The sequence below is a fragment of the Ranitomeya imitator genome, chromosome 6 (genome assembly GCF_032444005.1).
Source record: "Ranitomeya imitator isolate aRanImi1 chromosome 6, aRanImi1.pri, whole genome shotgun sequence".
NCBI lineage: Eukaryota > Metazoa > Chordata > Amphibia > Anura > Dendrobatidae > Ranitomeya > Ranitomeya imitator.
This window is the reverse complement of record NC_091287.1, coordinates 166979780-167002280: the sequence shown is the minus strand read 5'-3', so window position 1 is coordinate 167002280 and position 22501 is coordinate 166979780. Positions and strand designations below refer to the sequence as shown.

At 42.2% G+C, this 22501-nt stretch overlaps 1 protein-coding gene across 4 annotated transcripts in view; it reads left to right on the top strand.

Moving 5' to 3' along the window:
- The window catches only part of BBS9 (Bardet-Biedl syndrome 9), a 521564-nt gene that overhangs the window by 143534 nt on the left and 355529 nt on the right, over positions 1 to 22501 (top strand). For all 4 annotated transcript variants that reach the window (XM_069730272.1, XM_069730271.1, XM_069730270.1 and 1 more), the window contains exons 8-9: positions 4161 to 4344; positions 5691 to 5820. In XM_069730272.1, the coding sequence (XP_069586373.1) occupies positions 4161 to 4344; positions 5691 to 5820 (314 nt within the window). The remainder of the gene's footprint in view (positions 1 to 4160; positions 4345 to 5690; positions 5821 to 22501) is intronic.

Sequence of the window (22501 nt, the reverse complement as noted above, 5' to 3'; positions counted from 1 at the left end):
AGATTATTTTTTCATGACCTATTGTACTTCGTGATAAAATTTGTTTGATATGGCTTGCTTTTATTTGTGAAAATATTGCAATTTTGGCGAAAATTTTGAAAGCAATCGCAATTTTCAAACTTTCAATCTTTACATCCTTAAATGTTGTACAAAATAATTACCGTAATAAATAACATCTCCCATTTGTCTACTTTACATCCAAATCATTTTCCAGTCGTCATTTAATTTTGTTAGGATGTTAAAGGGGTTAAAATTTTAGCAGCAATTAATCATTTTTTCAACAAATTTACAAAACCTGTTTCTTTAGAGACCTATTCAGATTTCAATGGACCTTGAGGGGCCTATATATTGGAAACTCCCCAAAAGTGAGACCATTTTAAAAACCGCTCCCCTCAAATACTTCAAAACTGTTGTCAGGAAACTTTTTAACCCTTTACCTGGTACACAGGAATTAATGTAAATTGAAATGAAAAAAATACCTCTAAAATGTTGTTTTAGCCCCAATGTTTTCACTTTTGTAAGAGGCAACACCAAAAAGTGAACCCTACAGTTTGTTACCCACTTTCTTCTGAGCGCAGCGATACCCCACATGTAGTCAAAAAGAGATGTTTGGACAAAGGGCAGGGCTTGAAACGGAATGAGCACCATTTTAATTTTAGAGCACAAATTGACTAAAATAGATTGCAGGCGATATGTCACATTTACAGGCCCTAAGGTGCCTGAACAGCAGAGAACCCCCACGAATGACCCCATTTTGGAAACTACACCCCTCAAGGATTTTATTTAGAGGTATAGTGAGGATTCTCGCTACTCGTATTTACATCATTTGCTCGGGAATGCAGCAAGTGAGTGAGTGAGTGAAATGCTCAAGTCCCCGCCCCGCAGATTTTGCGAATGTTAGACACCCAAATAAAACCGGCAGGGATGATATGTTTATGGCAGGTAATCCATGCATGTTTTTGGGTGTCTTAACAGCCATGAAACATGGGGGACTGGGACTCACAGCATGTCACCCGAGCATCCACGAGACTCGGTCATACCCAAGCACCCGATGCAAACTCGAGTAGCAAACAACACTAGTCATCATAATATTTTTGTTTTTAACAGTTGAAAAAACCCTTACCCTAAACCTAAGTCCAACCCTCACCCTAATGGCAAAGAATGAAAAAAAGAAAAATGATAACAAAAAATGTCATCTGACTAAGCGGATGACACAGGGATTAGTTACTAATGATTGGGCTTTTGATCACTGTTATAGGGTGCCAGCTGGCATATCTCGGTAGGCACCCTGCGCATGCACCCACCATTTGTTTTCATGAAGAGGAGGCGGAGGTACTGAAATGGGCTTGGGGGACATAATTTCTCTCTCATCTGTCATCTGACATGATATATCATGTCAGAAGAGACAGAAATTATTTTTATATCACATGATTGGGGACCAGAAAAACTGTCCATGATTGTGTCCTCCAGGGTCTACTCTACCCTGGTAACTGAATTCTCTGAGCTCTTCGGACTCTGGGGGTGCTATAGACTGAGGGAATAAGGCCCTTTAGTGGACTCCGAATCCACACGGTAAAACGGACTTCTGGGAAAAAGTCCTTGTTCGGAGTACGGCATCCGGCACCAAGTGTCTCGTTATGAACCCCGATCTTTACAGTTTGGGTTCTCCCTTCCCTAATAGTAACACTAAGCTGTCATATTAGAGCTCACATTTCCTGGTGAACGACATTAGCCCTCATCTCTAACGATACCTTTCTATTAGGAATTTCTGTTATAAATCCCTGATATATTTGGGGTTCATCACAGGTGGTTTTTGGATTTGTGGAAGCTGAAACCTACTTGCTTTCTTTTTTTTATTGCTTTTTAACCTTTCGGTGTACATGACAGCGTTGTTGAATTGGCATCTGCTAAGTCTCTGTCTCATCTTTCATAAATTGCATGCTGTAGGAAAAATAACACATTTTTAATGATGTGTGGCTAGGCACAGCTTTCATCTGCTTGTAGGCTCTGAATGCGGGTATCGTTATAGCCAAATCCTTCACCACCTTTCTAGTCATTTCACGTGTCTGCTGCTGCTGATTTCTCTCTCTGTGTTCTCTCCGGTTCAGCTTCCATCCCTTGTTAAATCCCCTTATTATCCTACATCAGACTGATAACTGTGCCTATGCCCAGAACTAGAACACAAGTGAAACTTTCATTAACCCCTTCCTGCAAATAGGTGTACCTTTGCATTTTTCTCCTCTCAGCTGGTTATAATGGTACACCCTATGTTCTTGCGGTCTATAGTGATTCGCAGGGTACTGCCACATTTTCATGACAATTTGGGTCTGGAAGAAAGAAACCTGATTCCAGCAATGTGTCACTTATCGGGCTGCGAGTTGTATTTTTTTCATAGTTACTGTTTTATTTCCTTCAGCTCTAGCAGTTCTCTGAATGCTGGGAGCTGTATAACCCCGCCCACATCACTGATTGGCAGATTTCTGTGTACACTGTGTATAGGCAGAAAGCTGCGAATCAGTGGTGGAGGCAGAGTTATACAGAGCTTATGAATATGGAGGTTTACTTAGCGGAAGATTTACTAGTCGTATAGATCCTATCAAATCTATACTAAGCCTAGTAAGTGACAGATTACTGGAATCAGGGTCTCTGTCCCTTCATTATCTTCATCATGCTCTTATATTATGTAGCAAAAACCTTATGACATATTCCCTTTAAAACAAACAAATTAAAAAGCAATACTAAAAACAAGGGGAACAAGAAAAAAACAATAGGTAAATATGAGGTATGATACAAAAAAAGCCACAGGTAGCTATGTAGACATAGACCAAAGACACAATCAAACTTGAAAACTCACAATGATATAGTTGATAATAATAATATTAGCTAATACCTCCAACTAGAAATGTGGTATAGTTATGTCACTTACCCCATGTGCAGGGCATTGCAGTAACTTAGGTATCCATGGTTACGACCACTCATATAGGGACAGTTGGTTAGTTGTTAATGGTTGTAACCTTGGATATCTAAATTACTGCAATGCGCTGCACATGTGGTAAGCGACATAGGAAATCAGAAGAACTATACCACATTTCTAATTTAAGGTATTTGCTAATATTATTATCACAGCTACGACATATTAGGATAGGATCTTGGAGATGGGAATACCCCTTTAAGTCTTCTTTTGTATATTTGGATTCCAGGATAATTAGTGGTTTTGCTTCCATTTTGTACACCCTGGCAATTTTTTTTTTGCGAATCGTTGTTTATCTTTCTGGTATTTCCTTCTCAGTAAGTTATATATGAACCTAGGTCAGTGTATCTCTTACTTTTGGATTATTGTATGAGTCCGTTATGTTATTCAGCAGTTGGCTGTGGATTCTTGAACATGCTCATTACATACCTTCCATGCCAGTTAAAGAGTCAGCCTGATTTTTGACTCTTAAAGGGGTATTCCCATCTCCAAGATCCTATCCCAATATGTAAATAATAAGAATATTAGCAAATACCTCCAATTAGAAATGTAGTATACTTTTTCTGATGGGAAATTAGTAGTAGAAAACTGGCATCGGGTAATGGCCAAGGGCCATTGTATTAGCAATGTAGCAGCCAGGTAAGGGTCCCTCTATTCACCCCTGGTTCTCATAGGGCCCCAGTCCTGTATTTCAACCTTTTTTTTTAAAGACCTTGTATTGGATAACCTGAGTGTGAATGATGATTTCCCATTAGGTTGCGATTTATTATTTGTTATTCATTGAATTAAAGGGGTTTGTTAATTCACCAGACAGTCGTGCCTCAGACAGGGGAAACGTAATGTGAATGTGATGCCTCGGTTTCCATAAATCTCATGCGACTTCCTCTCCACCATGGCAGACTATAGTGGTGTAGCAGGAAAAGACCTGGACAAGGATGGAGACATTTTACAAAGCCTAAACTGATATATTGTTGATTCAGAAAATGTCTGTAAAGGTTTGCACTTTGCTTCTAATGATTAAAATGAATGTCATGGAAATGAGGAAGCCCAAGGATAACAAATCGCATGTTCTTGAGCATTTTGGGCTTTATGATCTACCAATGTGCGTCTGGAGAACATCAAGCAATAATTAGGTGACGCGCAGCTGCTAAAGTGCGTAATGTTCTACCCTGCTCATTGTCTCCCACAGGCCGACTGGATGGTGAACATAGGTGAGCAGGCCTTGGATATCAGCATTGTGGCTTTTAATCACACGGTTTTCTCAATATTTGTACTTGGCGAGAGAAACTTCTTCTGCCTCAAAGAGAACGGACAGATCCGCTTCATGAAAAAGCTTGAGTACAGTCCAAGCTGCCTCCTTCCATATTGTTCAGGTTAGTTGGAGAATAATGAAATGCAATGTTGGGGCCACACATTTATAGATGGGGTAATATGCTGTCTGCATGTGCTGTTCCTCCTGATCATTTACAGACACCTTTTTTTGGCAATGGACTAAGGTAAGTAAAAGCAGGACATTTAATAAATAGATTGTGCATTTACCTGTATTGAGCCAGAATTCTGCTTTCCTGGCTAATTGTTTTTGGCCGACGATAGTATCCAGAGTACAGTGCTACAAACTCAAGCGGCTGTTGTACAAATATTGAGGCAGGTTCCCTACAGTTCTGCAACATATGTACAAGAAGGTGTGGCTGTGCTTCCAGCACCATTTCTTACTGTCGGTCAATACTGTCTCTTATGCTTCTTGTTGACCTCCCAGATTTGTTAAACCTTTTAACCCTATGTTAGTAGCCAGCCAAGGGCAACATTTGATAGAGTTTCTGTTCACCTTGAACTTGCGAGTACTTTGGTTTCTCCTCACACTGCACCCCCTCCTGACGGTGGGCTGAGGACTAAAGGGGGCGATCCCAAGTAATGATTGATAAGGATCACATCATGTATTGTCATGTTGGGAAGGGTTTCTTTCACTGAGCAGGACCATCCACTTTACTCAGGAGCTCTGAATCAGCAGAGATTTTAATAAATGACAAAGCATATTGAACCCATGAACACAAATATATATGGACTGCTTTTAACTTTTGTGCTGGCATAACGCATCTATACAAAATTGGAAGTTCAGAAAATAGTAGTAATAACATAATGTCACACGCAGTCAGCCATGAAATGCGCTGCACGATAAGATTTTCACCTGACCGCTGTGCACACAGAACTCTGCCCGATAATATATTTGTCAGGCATATAGTATGTAGGTGCCATACAGGCCAGGAAATACAAAATCCAGTTAAGCATTTTATTAAACTAAATGCAGCAGAATTTGTGAATCTCATCATATTTATTATACATTTTAGACAGTTTTTCACACATGACTGGCAAGGGGGCGTAGTCTTGCTGAAAAAGGGGTGTGGATTATCAAGAAGTATTTGTGGCCTAACATTGGGCATCATCATGTGCCAAGACAGTTATTCAAAATTGTGTCGCTCCTAACTGGCACATCGCGAGCCAACTAATAGGTGGTGTAAACTCAGAGGTCTTAGAAGTAGACAGACTTATCAAACCGCATGAATGGCTGTGATAAATCCGCTACATTTTAGGACTGTCGGTAAGAATTAGTCAGTATTGATGAATCTGCCCCAATGTTCTTAGCGTGCCATATCCATATATACCTCCAAATACCCTGAACAGAACATATTTCACCTAGGACTTTCCTCTTGTTCTTTTCCAGTGAGTGAAGGAGCAATAAACTCTTTGGTGGGAAACCATAATAACATGTTACTTGTGTACCAGGATGTGACACTGAGGTGGGCCGCTCAGCTTCCGCACATTCCCGTCGCAGTGAAAGTCGCCAGTTTCCAGTAAGTGTCTTGAAATATCCACGTTTTGGTTTTGCTTCTACATGAGAAAGTGCTATCTCTTCCAACAGCCGTAGGAGTCATACAAAGGAATTGTTTGCTTTGCTACATTTACTTTCCCCCGCTTTTTTTCTTTACAACTTGCTACTGTTATGTGAATATTGTGGCAATGATATTTTTATTCTGTGTCGGAAGATGAGTTTTGCAGCTTCCTGGATTTTCCCTTCTGTCTTTGAGTTACTTTTTTTTCCAGTCACTTTACAGATCTAGTCCCAATTAAAGATTGGCGGACTAATTCAAAGAACTCTGGTCTATTAGCCAGGTCAATACTCTTTGGCCAATGGATGGGACCTTTGTGAAACTCTTACCTTTCGGGATCCCCAGTATGTGAAATTGATTAGCCGAGCTGGTGCGATGCCGTCATTGTGGCGTAAAGCACAGATGTCGTGGCACCAACCCCGCTAATCAAAAGCCGCACTCCGAATCTCATTCATCAGCCAGAGACTTGTGCCCTGTCCGATGGACCAAATCCTGCAAATCCATCCACCCATCTCTATTCTCAATATCTTAGTAATTGTATATAGTGGCATTATGTCACGATAATGTGAAAATGTCATAATGTGAGTTTAGTTCTAGAATGTACCATGGCACAGACACACGCTGCAGATTCGACCCCCCTTTTTCCCCCACTGCATTTGGTGGTACAAAAAGCAAGCCCTATGGCAGGCACACTCTGTGCAACTTGATACCAATGTGTATGAGGTAGCTTGCAAGCGCTTGCTGAGAGCAGGCGTCGGCAAGCCTGCAGGACTGCCTGTCAGATCGCTGATATGACACAGTGCTTTGCAAAGTGTCAGATCAGCGATCTGACATAATACAGTGATGTTCCACCCTGGGACAAAGTAAAAAAGTTAAGAAAAATATATTTACATGTGTAAAAAAAAAAAAAAGCTTCAAGAGGTAGTCACCGGAAATGGTTTTCAATTCACAGGTGTGCCCTGTCAGGTTTAATAAGTGGGATTTCTTGCCTTATAAATGGGTTTGGGACCATCAGTTGTGTTGTGCAGAAGTCTGGTGGATACACAGCTGATAGTCCTACTGAATAGACTGTTAGAATTTGTATTATGGCAAGAAAAAAGCAGCTAAGTAAAGAAAAACGAGTGGCCATCATTAGTTTAAGAAATGAAAGTCAGTCAGTCTGAAAAATTGGGCAAACTTTGAAAGTGCCCCCAAGTGCAGTGGCAAAAATCATCAAGCACTGCAAAGAAACTGGCTCACGTGAGGACCGCCCCTGGAAAGGAAGACCAAGAGTCACCTCTGCTTCTGAGGATAAGTTTATCCGAGTCTACAACAACTGTTAAGAGGAGACTTTGTGCAGCAGGCCTTCATGATAAAATAGCTGCAAGGAAACCACTGCTAAGGACAGGCAACAAGCAGAAGAGACTTGTTTGGGCTAAAGAACACAAGGAATGGACATTAGATCAGTGGAAATCTGTGCTTTGGTTTGATGAGTCTAAATTTGAGATCTTTGGTTCCAACCACCGTGTCTTTGTGCGACACAGAAAAGGTGAACGGATGGACTCTACATGCCTGGTTCCTACTGTGAAGCATGGAGGAGAAGGTGTGATGGTGTGGGTGTGCTTTGCTGATGACATTGTTGGGGATTTATTCAAAATTGAAGGCATACTGAACCAGCATGGCTACCACAGCATCTTGCAGCGGCATGCTATTCCATCCGGTTTGCGTTTAGTTGGACCATCATTTATTTTTCAAAAGGACAATGACTCCAAAAACACCTCCAGGCTGTGTAAGGGCTATTTGACCAAGAAGGAGAGTGATGGGGTGCTACGCCAGATGACCTGGCCTCCACAGTCACCAGACCTGAACCCAATCGAGATGGTTTGGGGTGAGCTGGACCGCAGAGTGAAGGCAAAAGGGCCAACAAGTGCTAAGCATCTCTGGGAACTCCTTCAAGATTATTGGAAGAACTTTTCCGGTGACTACCTCTTGAAGCTCATCAAGGGAATGCCAAGAGTGTGCAAAGCAGTTATCAAAGCAAAAGGTGGCTACTTTGAAGAACCTAGAATATAAGACATATTTTCAGTTGTTTCACACTTTTTTGTTAAGTATATAATTCAACATGTGTTAATTCATAGTTCTGATGCCTTCAGTGTGAATTTGCAATTTTCATAGTAATGAAAATACAGAAAAATCTTTAAATGAGAAGGTGTATCCAAACTTTTGGTCTGTACTGTATAAAACTGTCCCACTAGTAAACCCCTTCAGTGAACACCGTCAAAAAAAGAGGCAAAAAACAACGCTTTATCATACCGCTGAACAAAAAGTGGAATAACATGCGATCAAAAAGACTAATATAAATAAACATGGTACCGCTGAAAACGCCATCTTGTCCCGCAAAAAACGAGCCGCCATACAGCATCATCAGCGAAAAATAAAAAAGTTATAGTCCTCAATATAAAGCGATGCAAAACTAATTGTTTTTTATATAAAATAGTTTTTACTGTACAAAAGCGCCAAAACATAAAAAAATGATATAATTGAGGTATCGCTGTAATCGTACTGACCCGAAGAATAAAACTGCTTTATCAGTTTTACCAAACGTGGAAAGGTATAAACGCCCCCCCAAAAGAAATTTGTGAATAGGTGGTTTTGGGTCATTGTGCCTCACAAAAATCGGAATAAAATGCAATCAAAAAATGTCACGTGCCCGAAAATGGTACCAAGAAAAACGTCAACTTATCCCGCAAAAAACAAGACCTTGCATGTGGACTAAAATATGGAAAAATTATACAGTGCCTACAAGTAGTATTCAACCCGCTGCAGATTTAGCAGGTTTAATAAGATGCAAATAAGTTAGAGCCTTCAAACTTCAAACAAGAGCAGGATTTATTAACAGATTCATAAATCTTACAAACCAAAAAGTTTTGTTGCTCAGTTAAATTTTTATAAATTTTAAACATAAAAGTGTGGGTCAATTATTATTCAACCCCTAGGTTTAATATTTTGTGGAATAACCTTTGTTTGCAATTACAGCTAATAATCATCTTTTATAAGACCTGATCAGGCCGGCACAGGTCTCTGGAGTTATCTTGGCCCACTCCTCCATGCAGATCTTCTCCGAGTTATCTAGGTTCTTTGGGTGTCTCATGTGGACTTTAATCTTGAGCTCCTTCCACAAGTTTTCAATTGGGTTAAGGACAGGAGACTGACTAGGCCACTGCAACACCTTGATTTTTTGCCTCTTGAACCAGGCCTTGGTTTTCTTGGCTGTGTGCTTTGGGTCGTTGTCTTGTTGGAAGATGAAATGACGACCCATCTTAAGATCCTTAATGGAGGAGCGGAGGTTCTTGGCCAAAATCTCCAGGTAGGCCGTGCTATCCATCTTCCCATGGATGCGGACCAGATGGCCAGGCCCCTTGGCTGAGAAACAGCCCCACAGCATGATGCTGCCACCACCATGCTTGACTGTAGGGATGGTATTCTTGGGGTCGTATGCAGTGCCATCCAGTCTCCAAACGTCACGTGTGTGGTTGGCACCAAATATCTCGATCTTGGTCTCATCAGACCAGAGAACCTTGAACCAGTCAGTCTCAGAGTCCTCCAAGTGATCATGAGCAAACTGTAAACGAGCCTTGACATGATGCTTTGAAAGTAACGGTACCTTACGGGCTCGTCTGGAATGGAGACCATTGCGGTGGAGTACGTTACTTATGGTATTGACTGAAACCAATGTCCCCACTGCCATGAGATCTTCCCGGAGCTCCTTCCTTGTTGTCCTTGGGTTAGCCTTGACTCTTCGGACAAGCCTGGCCTCGGCACGGGAGGAAACTTTCAAAGGCTGTCCTGGCCGTGGAAGGCTAACAGTAGTTCCATAAGCCTTCCACTTCCGGATGATGCTCCCAACAGTGGAGACAGGTAGGCCCAACTCCTTGGAAAGGGTTTTGTACCCCTTGCCAGCCTTGTGACCCTCCACGATCTTGTCTCTGATAGCCTTGGAATGCTCCTTTGTCTTTCCCATGTTGACCATGTTTGAGTGCTGTTCACAAGTTTGGGGAGGGTCTTAAATAGTCAGAAAAGGCTGGAAAAAGAGATAATTAATCCAAACATGTGAAGCTCATTGTTCTTTGTGCCTGAACTACTTCTTAATACTTTAGGGGAACCAAACAGAATTCTGGTGGGTTGAGGGGTTGAATAATAAATGACCCTCTGAAAAAACTTTTCCCAATTTAAAAAAAAAATAAACAAAGAAATAACATTCTTTTTTGCTGCAGTGCATTTCACACTTCCAGGCTGATCTACAGTCCAAATGTCACAATGCCAAGTTAATTCCAAATGTGTAAACCTGCTAAATCTGCAGGGGGTTGAATACTACTTGTAGGCACTGTAGCTCTCGAAATATGGAGACACAAAAAGTATTTTTGCGATAAAAAGCGTCTTTTAGTGTGTTACAGCTGCCAGTCATAAAAATCCGCTAAAACCCCCCCGCTATAAATAGTAAATCAGACCCCCCTTCATCACCCCCTTAGTTAGGGAAAAATAATAAAATAAAAAAATTTATTTATTTCCATTTTCTCATTAAGGTTAAGGTTGGGGCTAAAGTTAGGGTTAGGGCTACAGTTAGGGTTGGGGCTAAAGTTAGGGTTAGGGTTTGGATTACATTTATGGTTCTGATTAGGGGTGTCTCAGGGATAGAGGTGTGGTTAGGGTTATTGTTGGGATAAGGGTTAGGGGTGGAATTAGGGTTAGGGTTGTTTTGGGTTAGGGTTTCAGTTAGAGTTGGGGGGTTTCCACTGTTTAGGCACATCTGGGGCTCTGCAAACGTGACATGGCGTCCGATATCAATTCCAGCCAATTCTGTGTTGAGAAAGTAAAACCGTGCTCCTTCCCTTCCGAGTTCTCACGTGCACCCAAACAGGGGTTTACCCCAACATATGGGGTATCGGCATACTCAGGACTAATTGGACAACAACTTTTGCGGTCCAATTTCTCTTGTTACCCTTGGGAAAATAAAAATGTGGGGGCTAAAAAATCGTTTTTGTGGGAAAAAATGTTTTTTTATTTTCACGGCTCTGCGTTATAAACTGTAGTGAAACACTTGGGGGTTCAAAGTTCTCACAACACATCTAGATAAGTTCCTTGGGGGGTCTAGTTTCCAATATAGAGTCAATTGTGGTGGGTTTCTACTGCTTAGTTACATCAGGGGCTCTGAAATCGGAATGTGATGCCTGCAGACCATTCCATCTAAGTCTGCCTTCCAAAACGGCACTCCTTCCCTTCCGAGCTCTTCTATGCGCCCAAACGGTGGTTGGCCCCCTGTTATGATCTGGTGGCCTAGGAGCAGCATGAGACGTACTCTGGAGAAGGTGGTACCTGTACTGACCGCAAACCCTGAACTTAGCAGCGCAACTAGAAGTAGCCGTGGGGGGTACCTAACACTCCCTAGACCCCTCGACACAGCCTAAGAACTAACTTCCCCTAAAGACAGAAACGGGAAAACTATCTTGCCTCAGAGAAAATCCCCAAAGGATAGACAGCCCCCCACAAATATTGACTGTGAGAGAAGAGGGAAATAACATACGCAGACATGAAATCAGGATTTAGCATAGGAGGCCATTCTAGCTAAAAAGAAAGAATAGGACAGAGTACTGTGCGGTCAGTATTGTTGTGAATTCTGTGGCAGAGCTCCCTCCTGTGGTCACAAGTGGTACTTCGGCTGATTCTCTCTGTGAGCTTCCGTTGGTGGAGGAAAGTGGTACTGCGGCTTCTGAGTTTCCTTCCTCAGGTGATGTGGTGAAGTCGTTAGGTGATGCTCTATTTAACTCCACCTAGTGCTTTGATCCTGGCCTCCAGTCAATGTTCTAGTATTGGACCTGTTTCCCCCTGGATCGTTCCTGTGGCCTGCTGCTCTGCATAGCTAAGTTTCGCTTTGCTATTTTGTTTGCTGTTTTTTTTCTGTCCAGCTTGTCTATTTGTTTTTTCCTGCTTGCTGGAAGCTCTGGGACGCAGAGGGTGTACCTCCGTGCCGTTAGTTCAGTACGGAGGGTCTTTTTGCCCCCTTTGCGTGGTTTTTGTAGGGTTTTGTGTTGACCGCAAAGTTACTTTTCCTATCCTCGCTCTGTTCAGAAAGTCGGGCCTCACTTTGCTAAATCTATTTCATCTCTACGTTTGTCTTTTCATCTTAACTCACAGTCATTATATGTGGGGGCTGCCTTTTCCTTTGGGGTATTTCTCTGAGGCAAGGTAGGCTTATTTTCTATCTTCAGGCTAGCTAGTTTCTCAGGCTGTGCCGAGTTGCATAGGGAGCGTTAGGCGCAATCCACGGCTGCCTCTAGTGTGGTTGGAGAGGATTAGGGATTGCGGTCAGCAGAGTTTCCACATCTCAGAGCTCGTTCTATATTTTTGGGTTATTGTCAGGTCACTGTATGTGATCTGACCTTTATGTCCATTGTGGTACTGAATTACCTTATCATAACACAGTATTAAAACATTAGAAAATATCCACTACAGAAAATACAAATCACCACATCTGACTAAAGCCATGGAGGGTATATCTGCATCTCCAGAGACACAGCTTGGCTTCAAAAAATCATTCACAGACAATGCTGGACAAGACAAAACATGAAAATGCACAGAACTATAAGGTCCACAGCAGGTGGACAGCAAAAGCAAAGCCAGAACTTATCTTTGTTGAAATGAACAGCAAACAGGAGAGATCAGGAATGGATGTGAATCCTCCAAAAACAATGGACAACTGGCACTGACTAAAGGATAAAGCAGGACTAAATAGCCCAGCCCAAATTGCAAAAAATGGATGCACCTGATAAATGCTGCGATCCAAAGACAGCAGCACTACCACTCATAACCACCGGAGGGAGCCCAAGAGCAGAATTCACAACAGCCCCCCACATATAGAGTATCAGCGTACTCAGGACAAATTGGACTACTTTTGGTGTCCAATTACTCCTGTTACCCTTGGTAAAATAAAACAAATTGGAGCTGAAGTTAATTTTTTGTGAAAAAAAGTTAAATGTTCCTGTGAAACACCTGAAGGGTTAATAAACTCCTTGAATGTTGTTTTGAGCACCTTGAGGGGTGCAGTTTTTAGAATGGTGTCACACTTGGGTATTTTCTCTCATATAAACCCCTCAAAGTGCGTTCCAATGTGATGTGGTGCCTAAAAAAATGATGTTGTAAAAATGAGAAATTGCTGGTCAACTTTTAACCCTTATACCTTCCTAACTAAAAAAAATGTTGGTTCCAAAATTGTGCTGATGTAAAGTAGACATGTGGGAAATGTTACTTACCATATATACTCGAGTATAAGCTGACCTGAGTATAAGCCGAGAACCCTAATTTTGCCACAAAAAAATAGGAAAATGACTAATGACTCGAGTATAAGCCTAGGGTGCAAAATGCAGCAGTTACCGGTAAATGTCAAAAATTAAAATATATACCAATAAAAGTAAAATTAATTGAGACATCAGTAGGTTAAGCGTTTTTGAATATCCATATTGAATCTGGAGCCCCTTATAATGCTCCATACAGTTTATGATGGGCCCCATAAGATGCTCCATATTAACCCCTTAATGACAGCCAATACGTCTTTTAACTGACCTGACATATAAGAGAATAGCCGCCCCATACAGGAGACAATCCAGCATCTGTTGGTTGTGCACTATAGCTGACAACTTTCTGCATCAGCCACGATCAGTGTTTGCACCGTCCATATCTGTTTAACCCCTTAGATGCTGCTGTTAATAGTGACTACATCATTATATATGGTTAACAGAGTGTGGGGGCTTCCTCATTATCCCAATTGGTGCCCTCAGACCATGATTGTGTGGTCCTCATGTTTGCAGTGGCACTTCATGACCAAATAGCGGCCTTAGAGTCTGACTGCTGTAGTAATCTGTTCAGAAGTTAGAGGCATTTAGGTGGTAAACATACACATTTTCATTTCTGTCATACCACTTTGCATTAATTCCTGTAAAGCACCTGAAGGGTTAATAAACTATCTGACTGCATTTTTCGATATGTCAGGGGGTGCTGTTTTTAAAATGGTATCACGTTTGGGGGTTTCCCAATATATGAGACCCCTAAAGTCACTTGAAATATGGATTTAAAAAAAAAATAAATTTAGTAAATTTCCTTGAAAAAATGAAAAATTGCTGCTACATTTAAACCTCCTAAATGCTAACAAAATAAGATAATGTTTTGCAAATGATGCTCATGTAAAGCAGACATGTGGGAAATGTTATGTATTAATGGTTTGCTGTGGTATGACTATCTGGATTAAAGGGATAATCATTCAAATTTTGAAAATTGCTAATTTTTTAACATTTTTCTCAAATTTTTGATATTGTTTTATAAATAAACACAAAACATATTGACCTAAATTTACCATTATCATAAAGTATAATGTGTCACGAAAAAACAGTCTCAAAATCACCCGGATTTGTTGAACTGTTGCAGAGTTATTACCACATAATGTGACATTGGTCAGATTTAAAAAATTTGGCTCCGTCACTAAGAGGTTAAAATATGCCCCATATAATGCTGCACAAATGTTGATTATGACCCTATAAGATGCTCCATGCAGACATTTGCCCCATTTAATGCTTCACACATGCTGATTATGGCCCCATAAGATGCTCCATAGAGACATTTGCCCTGTATAATGCTGCACAAATGCTGATTATGGCCCCATAAGATGCTCCATAGACACATTTGCCCTGTATAATGCTCCACAAATGCTGATTATGGCCCCATAAGATGCTCCATAGACACATTTTCCCTGTATAATGCTCCACAAATGCTGGTTATGGCCCCATAAGATGCTCCATAGAGATATTTGCCCCGTATAGTGCTCCACAAATGCTGCTTATGCCCTTTAAGATGCTCCATAGAGATATTTGCCCCATATAATGCTCCACAAATGTTGATTATGGCCCCATAAGATGCTCCATAGACTATTATGCCCCATATGCTGTTGCTGCGATGAAAAAAAAAAAAAAAAAAAATGACACACTCACCTCTTATCGCTCAGGCCCCCGGCACTTGCTATAGTCACCTTTCCCCGTTTCACCGCCGGGCACCGGTCCGTATTCCACGTCCTCTGCACTGACGCTCCGGCAGAGGGCACTCACTAACCACGTCATCACGCCCTCTGACCTGAGCATCACAGTCAGATGACGCAGAAGACGGAGCAGCGCCCAGCGGTGGAACGGGGACCGGTGAATATCTCCATGCTCCCCCTCCCCATTATACTCACCTGCTCCCGGCGCGGCGGTCCCTGACAGCTTCCCTGATGGTCTTCTCTGGGCGCAGACAGCTTCTTCCAGCGTTGAGTGGTCACTGGTACCGCTCATTACAATAATGAATATGCGGCTCCACCCCTGTAATGAGCGGTACCACGTGACCGCTCAACGCTGGAAGAGCTGCCGGCGCCTGGAGACCATTGGAGATGCAGGGACCTCGCCAGGAGCAGGTGAGTATGTCACAGCTGCCGCTCTCCCTCCCCAGCCGACCCCCCTGGGACAGTGACTCGAGTATAAGCCGAGAGGGGCACTTTTAACCTAAAAAAATGGGCTGAAAATCTTGGCTTATAGTCGAGTATATATGGTATTAAGTATTTTGTGTGACATATCTCTGTGATTTAAGGGCATAAAAATTCAAAGTTGGAAAATTGCCAAATTTCCTTTTTTTTTCACAAATAAAACGATGTCAGAATCATCAGGATCCGTTGAAGCATTCCAGAGTTATAACCTCATAAAGAGACAGTGGTCAGAATTGTAAAAATTGGCCCTATAATTAACGTGCAAACTACCTTTGGGGGTTAAGGGGTTAAAGGGCACTGTGGGAATTTAACTTCTGGACAACCCCTTTAAATAGATTGTATTGTTAAATATTTTTTTACTTATTTCTCAAGTGCTATTGCTCCAAACATCTGTTGGTTTCTCTTTATTACAATTCAAGAATGAGTTGAATCGTTTTGTAGTTGATAAACCTATAAATGAGATCGTATAAAACACTATTCAAGCCAGTTCCAGGCAGTTACCAGAAAAATAAAAATGTCTGTGTGTTAACAGTGTTAAAAAAGGATGAGTAAACTACACATGAAAGGTTTGTTGATTTTTAAGCCTTTTATTCCAGCTCTAATTTGCTGGTCCCTTGAGCACACCCCCTCTCCTCAACTGTATCTGTCGCTGTGTCAATAAAGGGAAACACCCCTACTATACAATATACTGTACTATAGTGGTATAAGTTCCTTAATATGTCAAGGTGTCTTTGTGCCATAATAACGCTGCAGTCTTTGAAGAATTTCTTTTTATTCTGCATTGCTGCATATATCCAAGAGGCAGAACTAGCTCTGCAGGGTACCTGTTCCCCTGGACTTTTCATGAATCGGACCCCTAGTTATACCTTACCATAATCAGTTTTGTGGGGACATAATACACATGGAGACATAATTTGAAAATCCAAGGCAGCAATGGTCCAGGGAAAGAGACATGCTGGCGGACTATTCCTCCCTTATTACCATATGCAACACTACAGAATAAAGTTTAAAGGGTTTTTTCAAGCTCTTAAATTGCATTAATTAGACAGCATGAAAATAAGCAAGTTGGCAATTTAGTTGCTTTTTATATTTGCTGTTTGCTGCAGTGGAAGATTTTACCTTTTATAATGTACAACTAGTTTCCATGGAGCCCGACCTCTTCTGCCTGGTCAGGAGTTCACAGTAGTTACATTCCAAGAGAGGGGTTAACTCTTAACATCCCAGTCAGGTCTCCAGTCCATTGAATTCTATATGGCTATTAGCTGCTCACCACCCTCTCCCTCTCTTCTCTCCCTCTCATCTGCTGAAGAGACAGTTATAAACCACCAGCCTGCAGCTTTCAGTGCCGATCTCGCTGCCGGTCTCCTTGGCTCTCTTTTTTTGCTATTTGGAGCTTTGTGCTTTTTCAAATGACCCGTTATCTCTACGTGTAAATACCTTGTACATTCTTGAACAAACCACAGATAGCTAAATGTGCTACAACAACGTGTGCTGGGGCTGTGTAAAGAGACTGCATTGCTCTGGACTGCTTAAGAAACAACTTGAGAATGCTCTTGAATTCTTCAAACACTGCAGAGTTAACCAGCACATAAACTGCGGTGTCAAATTAAAGATATTTGCACCCATGCCTCTATAGGGGCTTTGGAAGACAGTGAGGGGAGCTGACCAGTTAACTTTAATGTGTTTAAAAAAAGCAATTGTAACAATCAAAGCCGGCCGGTTTTAGACAAAGTGGGACCCTGGGCAAAAATTTTAAGTGGGGCCCCAAATGCTCACATATTGCACCATCATACAGAAACATTTCTGCTGTATTTACATGCGCTGAGTTCAGGTCGCTAAACAAGCGCGATCGACAATATTGAAGTCGATCGACACTTGTTCCCTTGCCTATTTACTGCGGCTGAGGAAGAATGATGAGTACAGATAGCCCTCAATTCAGTATAATGCAGGCCCCATATAGTACATATAGTAGAATGCACTCCCCATGCTCCTTGATAGAGTATAATGCAGCCCCCCTCAGAAAGTATAATGTAGTCCCCTCATAGAGTATACTGCAGTCCCCAACAGAGTGTACTGCAGCCCCCCTCATAGAGTATAATGTAGTCCCCTCATAAAGTATAATGCAGCCCCCTTCAGAGTATAATGTAGTCCCCTCATAAAGCATAATGCAGCCCCCCCACTATATAATGCAGCCCCCTCAGAGTTTATTGTAGCCCCCTCAGAGTATAATGTAGCCCCCTCAGAGTTTAATGCAGCTCCACACACACACACACACACACTGTATATTGCAGTCCCCAAGAGTTTAAGGCAGCCCCACAAGAGTATAATGCAGCCCTCTACGCACACTGTATAATTCAGTCTCCTCCACAAAGACACACGCAGTATACAGTCATGGCCAAAAGTTGAGTGAGAATGACACCAAAATTATATTTTCACATGATCTGCTGCCCTCTGGTTTTTATTAGTGTTTGTCTGATGTTTATATCACATACAGAAATATAATTGCAATCATATTCTGAGTACCAATAGGTTATATTGACAGTTAGAATGAGTTAATGCAGAAAGTCAATATTTGCAGTGTTGACCCTTCTTCTTCAAGACCTCTGCAATTCTCCCTGGCATGCTCAATCAACTTCTGGACCAAATCCTGACTGATAGCAGTCCATTCTTGTATAATCAATGCTTGCATTTTGCCAGAATTTGTTTGGTTTTTGTTTGTCCACCCGTCTCTTTATGATTGACCACACGTTCTCAATGGGATTAAGATCTGGGGAGTTTCCAGGCCATGGACCCAAAATCTCTATGTTTTGTTCCATGAGCCATTTAGTTATCACCTTTGCTTTATGGCAAGGTGCTCCATCATGCTGGAAAAGGCATTGTTGGGCGCCAAACTGCTCTTGGACGGTTGGGAGAAGTTGCTCTTGGAGGACATTCTGGTACCATTCTTTATTCATGGCTGTGTTTTTAGGCAAGACTGTGAGTGAGCTGATTCCCTTGGCTGAGAAGCAACCCCACACATGAATGGTTTCAGGATGCTTTACAGTTGGCATGAGACAAGACAGGTGGTATCGCTCACCTCTTCTTCTCCGAATAAGCTGTTTTCCAGATGTCGCAAACAATCGAAAAGGGGATTCATCAGAGAAAATGACTTTGCCCCAGTCCTCAGCAGTCCACTCCCTGTACCTTTTGCAGAATATCAGTCGGTCCCTGATGTTTTTTCTGGAGAGAAGTGGCTTCTTTGCTGCCCTCCTTGAAACCAGGCCTTGCTCAAAGAGTCTCCGCCTCACAGTGCGTGCAGAAGCACTCACACCAGCCTGCTGCCATTCCTGAGCAAGCTCGGCACTGCTGGTAGTCCGATCCCGCAGCTGAAACAGTTTTAAGATACGGTCCTGGCGCTTGCTGGTCTTTCTTGGGCGCCCTGGAGCCTTTTTGACAACAATGGAAGCTCTCTCCTTGAAGTTCTTGATGATGCGATAGATTGTTGACTGAGGTGCAATCTTTGTAGCTGCGATACTCTTCCCTGTTAGGCCATTTTTGTGCAGTGCAATGATGGCTGCACGTGTTTCTTTAGAGATAACCATGGTTAACTGAAGAGAAACAATGATACCAAGCACCAGCCTCCTTTTAAAGTCTCCAGTGATGTCATTCTTACTTAATCATGACTGATTGATCGCCAGCCCTGTCCTCATCAACACCCACACCTGTGTTAATGGATCAATCACTAAAACGATGTTAGCTGCTCCTTTTAAGGCAGGACTGCAATGATGTTGAAATGTGTTTTGGGTGTTAAAGTTCATTTTCTGGGCAAATATTGACTTTGCAAGTACAGTAATTGCTGTTAAGCTGATCACTCTGACATTCAGGAGTATATGCAAATTGCCATAAGAAAAAATGAAGCAGTAGACTTTGGAAAAATTAATATTTGTCTCATTCTCAAAATTTTTGTCCATGACTGTAGTACTGCAGCCGCCTCAGAGTATAATGCATCCCCTACACACAGTATAATGCAGCCTCTCAGAGTATAAAGCAGCCCCCTCAGAGTATAATACAGCCCCACACACAGTATAATGCAGCCCCCCACACACAGTATAATTCAGCCCCCCTCCCCAAACACACACACAAACAAACAGTATAGTGCAGCCTTCCATACACAGTATAATGCAGCCCCCCACTCACAGTATAATGCAGCCCCACACACACAGTATTATGCAGTCTCCCCACACACAGTATAGTGCAGCACCCCACCCACAGTATTATGCAGTCCCCACACACAGTATAGTGCAGCAGACACACACACACACACACACACACACACACACACTATAATGCATACACACAATACTTACCACTCTCCTCCATCACTGCTTACAACTACAGTATATCGGCATCTGTGAATAGGAGTTGAATGTGCGATGCGGGTGGGGAGGGGGGTGCGATGCCAGGCCCCTCTTACTCACGGTCCCATAGCGGCCATGTGGTGTGGTGGTGTGTTTCTATTAGTGGCACGCCATGGGCTGGGGGCCCCTGGAGGAGCTGGGGCCCTAGGCAGCTGCCTGCTCTGGGATCTTTCTTGATATCTTAATTATAAATATCTTGCTTCTCTTTTGAGGAGGACCTATCCCCTTTTAAGTAACTATGTGTTAGAAAGGTTATACCAGTTCCACTAACTCATGTGAAAGGAAAGTCCGTCCGTATACCATATCTGTACGCCTCTTGCTTCAATAAGATGGCGCTGAGTGTATAAATTGTCTATTGCGCAAGCGCGATTGGACATCTACACAGGCGCGCATAGTTTTTCAATGTATGTAATGTGCAGTGCATCAAGTGTCCCCTGCCCACAATCAAGATGGTATGGTGACTGCAAAATGTCTCCCGCGCATGCGTGAGATGACGCTCACTTCTTGCCCTGTAATCCTCTCTCACCCTCCCCTCTGACATGCGCATTGAGTGTTACAGGACGCAGAATGGTGTGTGCACCTGCATGTGGTGAGCCATGAAGATGATTAATATCACATATCACACAGCTGTAATTAAATTATCAATTGACATTTGAATCAATATTATAATGTTTTGTCTGTATGTACACCTCTGCACTGCACTTTAAAGTATTTTAATACATACAGCTCTGGCAAAAATTAAGAGACCATTGCAAAATGTTCAGTTTGTCTGATTTTTCTCTTTTTAGGTATATTTTTGAGTAAAATGAAAATTGTTCTTTTATTCTATAAACGTCTGACAACATGTCTCCGAATTTCCAAGCAATACATTTTGTATTTTTTTTCTGACAAAGAAAAATGGTCAAAATTAAAACAAAACAAAGCTATGCTTTCAGACCTTAAATAATGCAAAGGAAACAAGTTTATAATCATTTAGAAACAACGATACTAATGTTTTAAAGGGAATCTGTCACCCCAAAATTGGCCTATAAGCTAAGGCCACCAGTATCAGGGGCTTTTCTACAGCATTCTGTAATGCTGTAGATAAGCTCCCGATGTATCCGGCAAGATAAGAAAAAGAAGTTAGATTATACTCACCCAGGGGCGGTCCCGCTGCGGTCCGGTCTGATGGACGTTGTGGTCCGGACCGGGGCCTCCCATCTTCATATGATGATGTCTTCGTCTTTGCTGCCTGCCGCGGCTCCTGCGCAGGTGTACTTTATCTGCCCTGTTGAGGGCAGAGCAATGTACTGCAGTGCGCAGGTGCCAGGAAAGGTCAGAGAGTCCTGCGCTGTAAGTTGAAGGAGTCGAAAGGCATCGCAAACTGCGCATGCCCGAAAAAAAAAATTACAGCGTAGGCGCCGGGGGAGTTAATTGAGGAAGTGGAGGCGGCGCCCGGCGCGCGGAGCCTTGAGTGAGGGCTGGGAGGCGTTTGTGTGAGGGGGGAAAAGACATGCCCCCCTGACAAACTACAGGTATGAGGGACTAATTATAAAAATGAATATTTTAGCGTAGGAAGGGACCCCAACTAAAAGAGCCACCTTGACAGAATGCAGCATTAGTGCTGCACAAGGTGGCTCTTTTAGTTACAAACGCCGGGGGGGGGGGGGGGTTTAACAGGTTCCCTTTAAATTTTTGCCCCAGAAGCAGTGTGAAAGACTGTTGGAAAGCATGCCAAGACGCATGAAAGCTGTGATTGAAAATCATGGTTATTCCACAAAATATTGATTTCTGAACGCTTCCCGACTTAAAACATTAGTATTGTTGTTTCTAAATGATTATGAACTTGTTTTCTTTGCATTATTTGAGGTCTGAAAGCACTGTTTTGTTTTTTTCATTTTGACCATTTTTCTGTCTGTGTCTGAAAAAAAATACAAAATTAATTGCTTTGAAATTCGGAGACATGTTGTCAGAAGTCTATAGACTGAAAGAACAATTTATATTTTACTCAAAAATATACAGTGGGGCAAAAAAGTATTTAGTCAGTCAGCAATAGTGCAAGTTCCACCACTTAAAAAGATGATAGGCGTCTGTAATTTACATCATAGGTAGACCTCAACTATGGGAGACAAACTGAGAAAAAAAAATCCAGAAAATCACATTGTCTGTTTTTTTAACATTTTATTTGCATATTATGGTGGAAAATAAGTATTTGGTCAGAAACAAAATTTCATCTCAATACTTTGTAATATATCCTTTGTTGGCAATGACAGAGGTCAAACGTTTTCTGTAAGTCTTCACAAGGTTGCCACACACTGTTGTTGGTATGTTGGCCCATTCCTCCATGCAGATCTCCTCTAGAGCAGTGATGTTTTTGGCTTTTCGCTTGGCAACACGGACTTTCAACTCCCTCCAAAGGTTTTCTATAGGGTTGAGATCTGGAGACTGGCTAGGCCACTCCAGGAGCTTCTTACGAAGGCACTCCTTCATTGCCCTGGCGGTGTGCTTTGGATCATTGTCATGTTGAAAGACCCAGCCACGTTTCATCTTCAATGCCCTTGCTGATGGAAGGAGGTTTGCACTCAAAATCTCACGATACATGGCCCCATTCATTCTTTCATGTACCCGGATCAGTCGTCCTAGCCCCTTTCCAGAGAAACAGCCCCAAAGCATGATGTTTCCACCACCATGCTTTACAGTAGGTATGGTGTTTGATGGATGCAACTCAGTA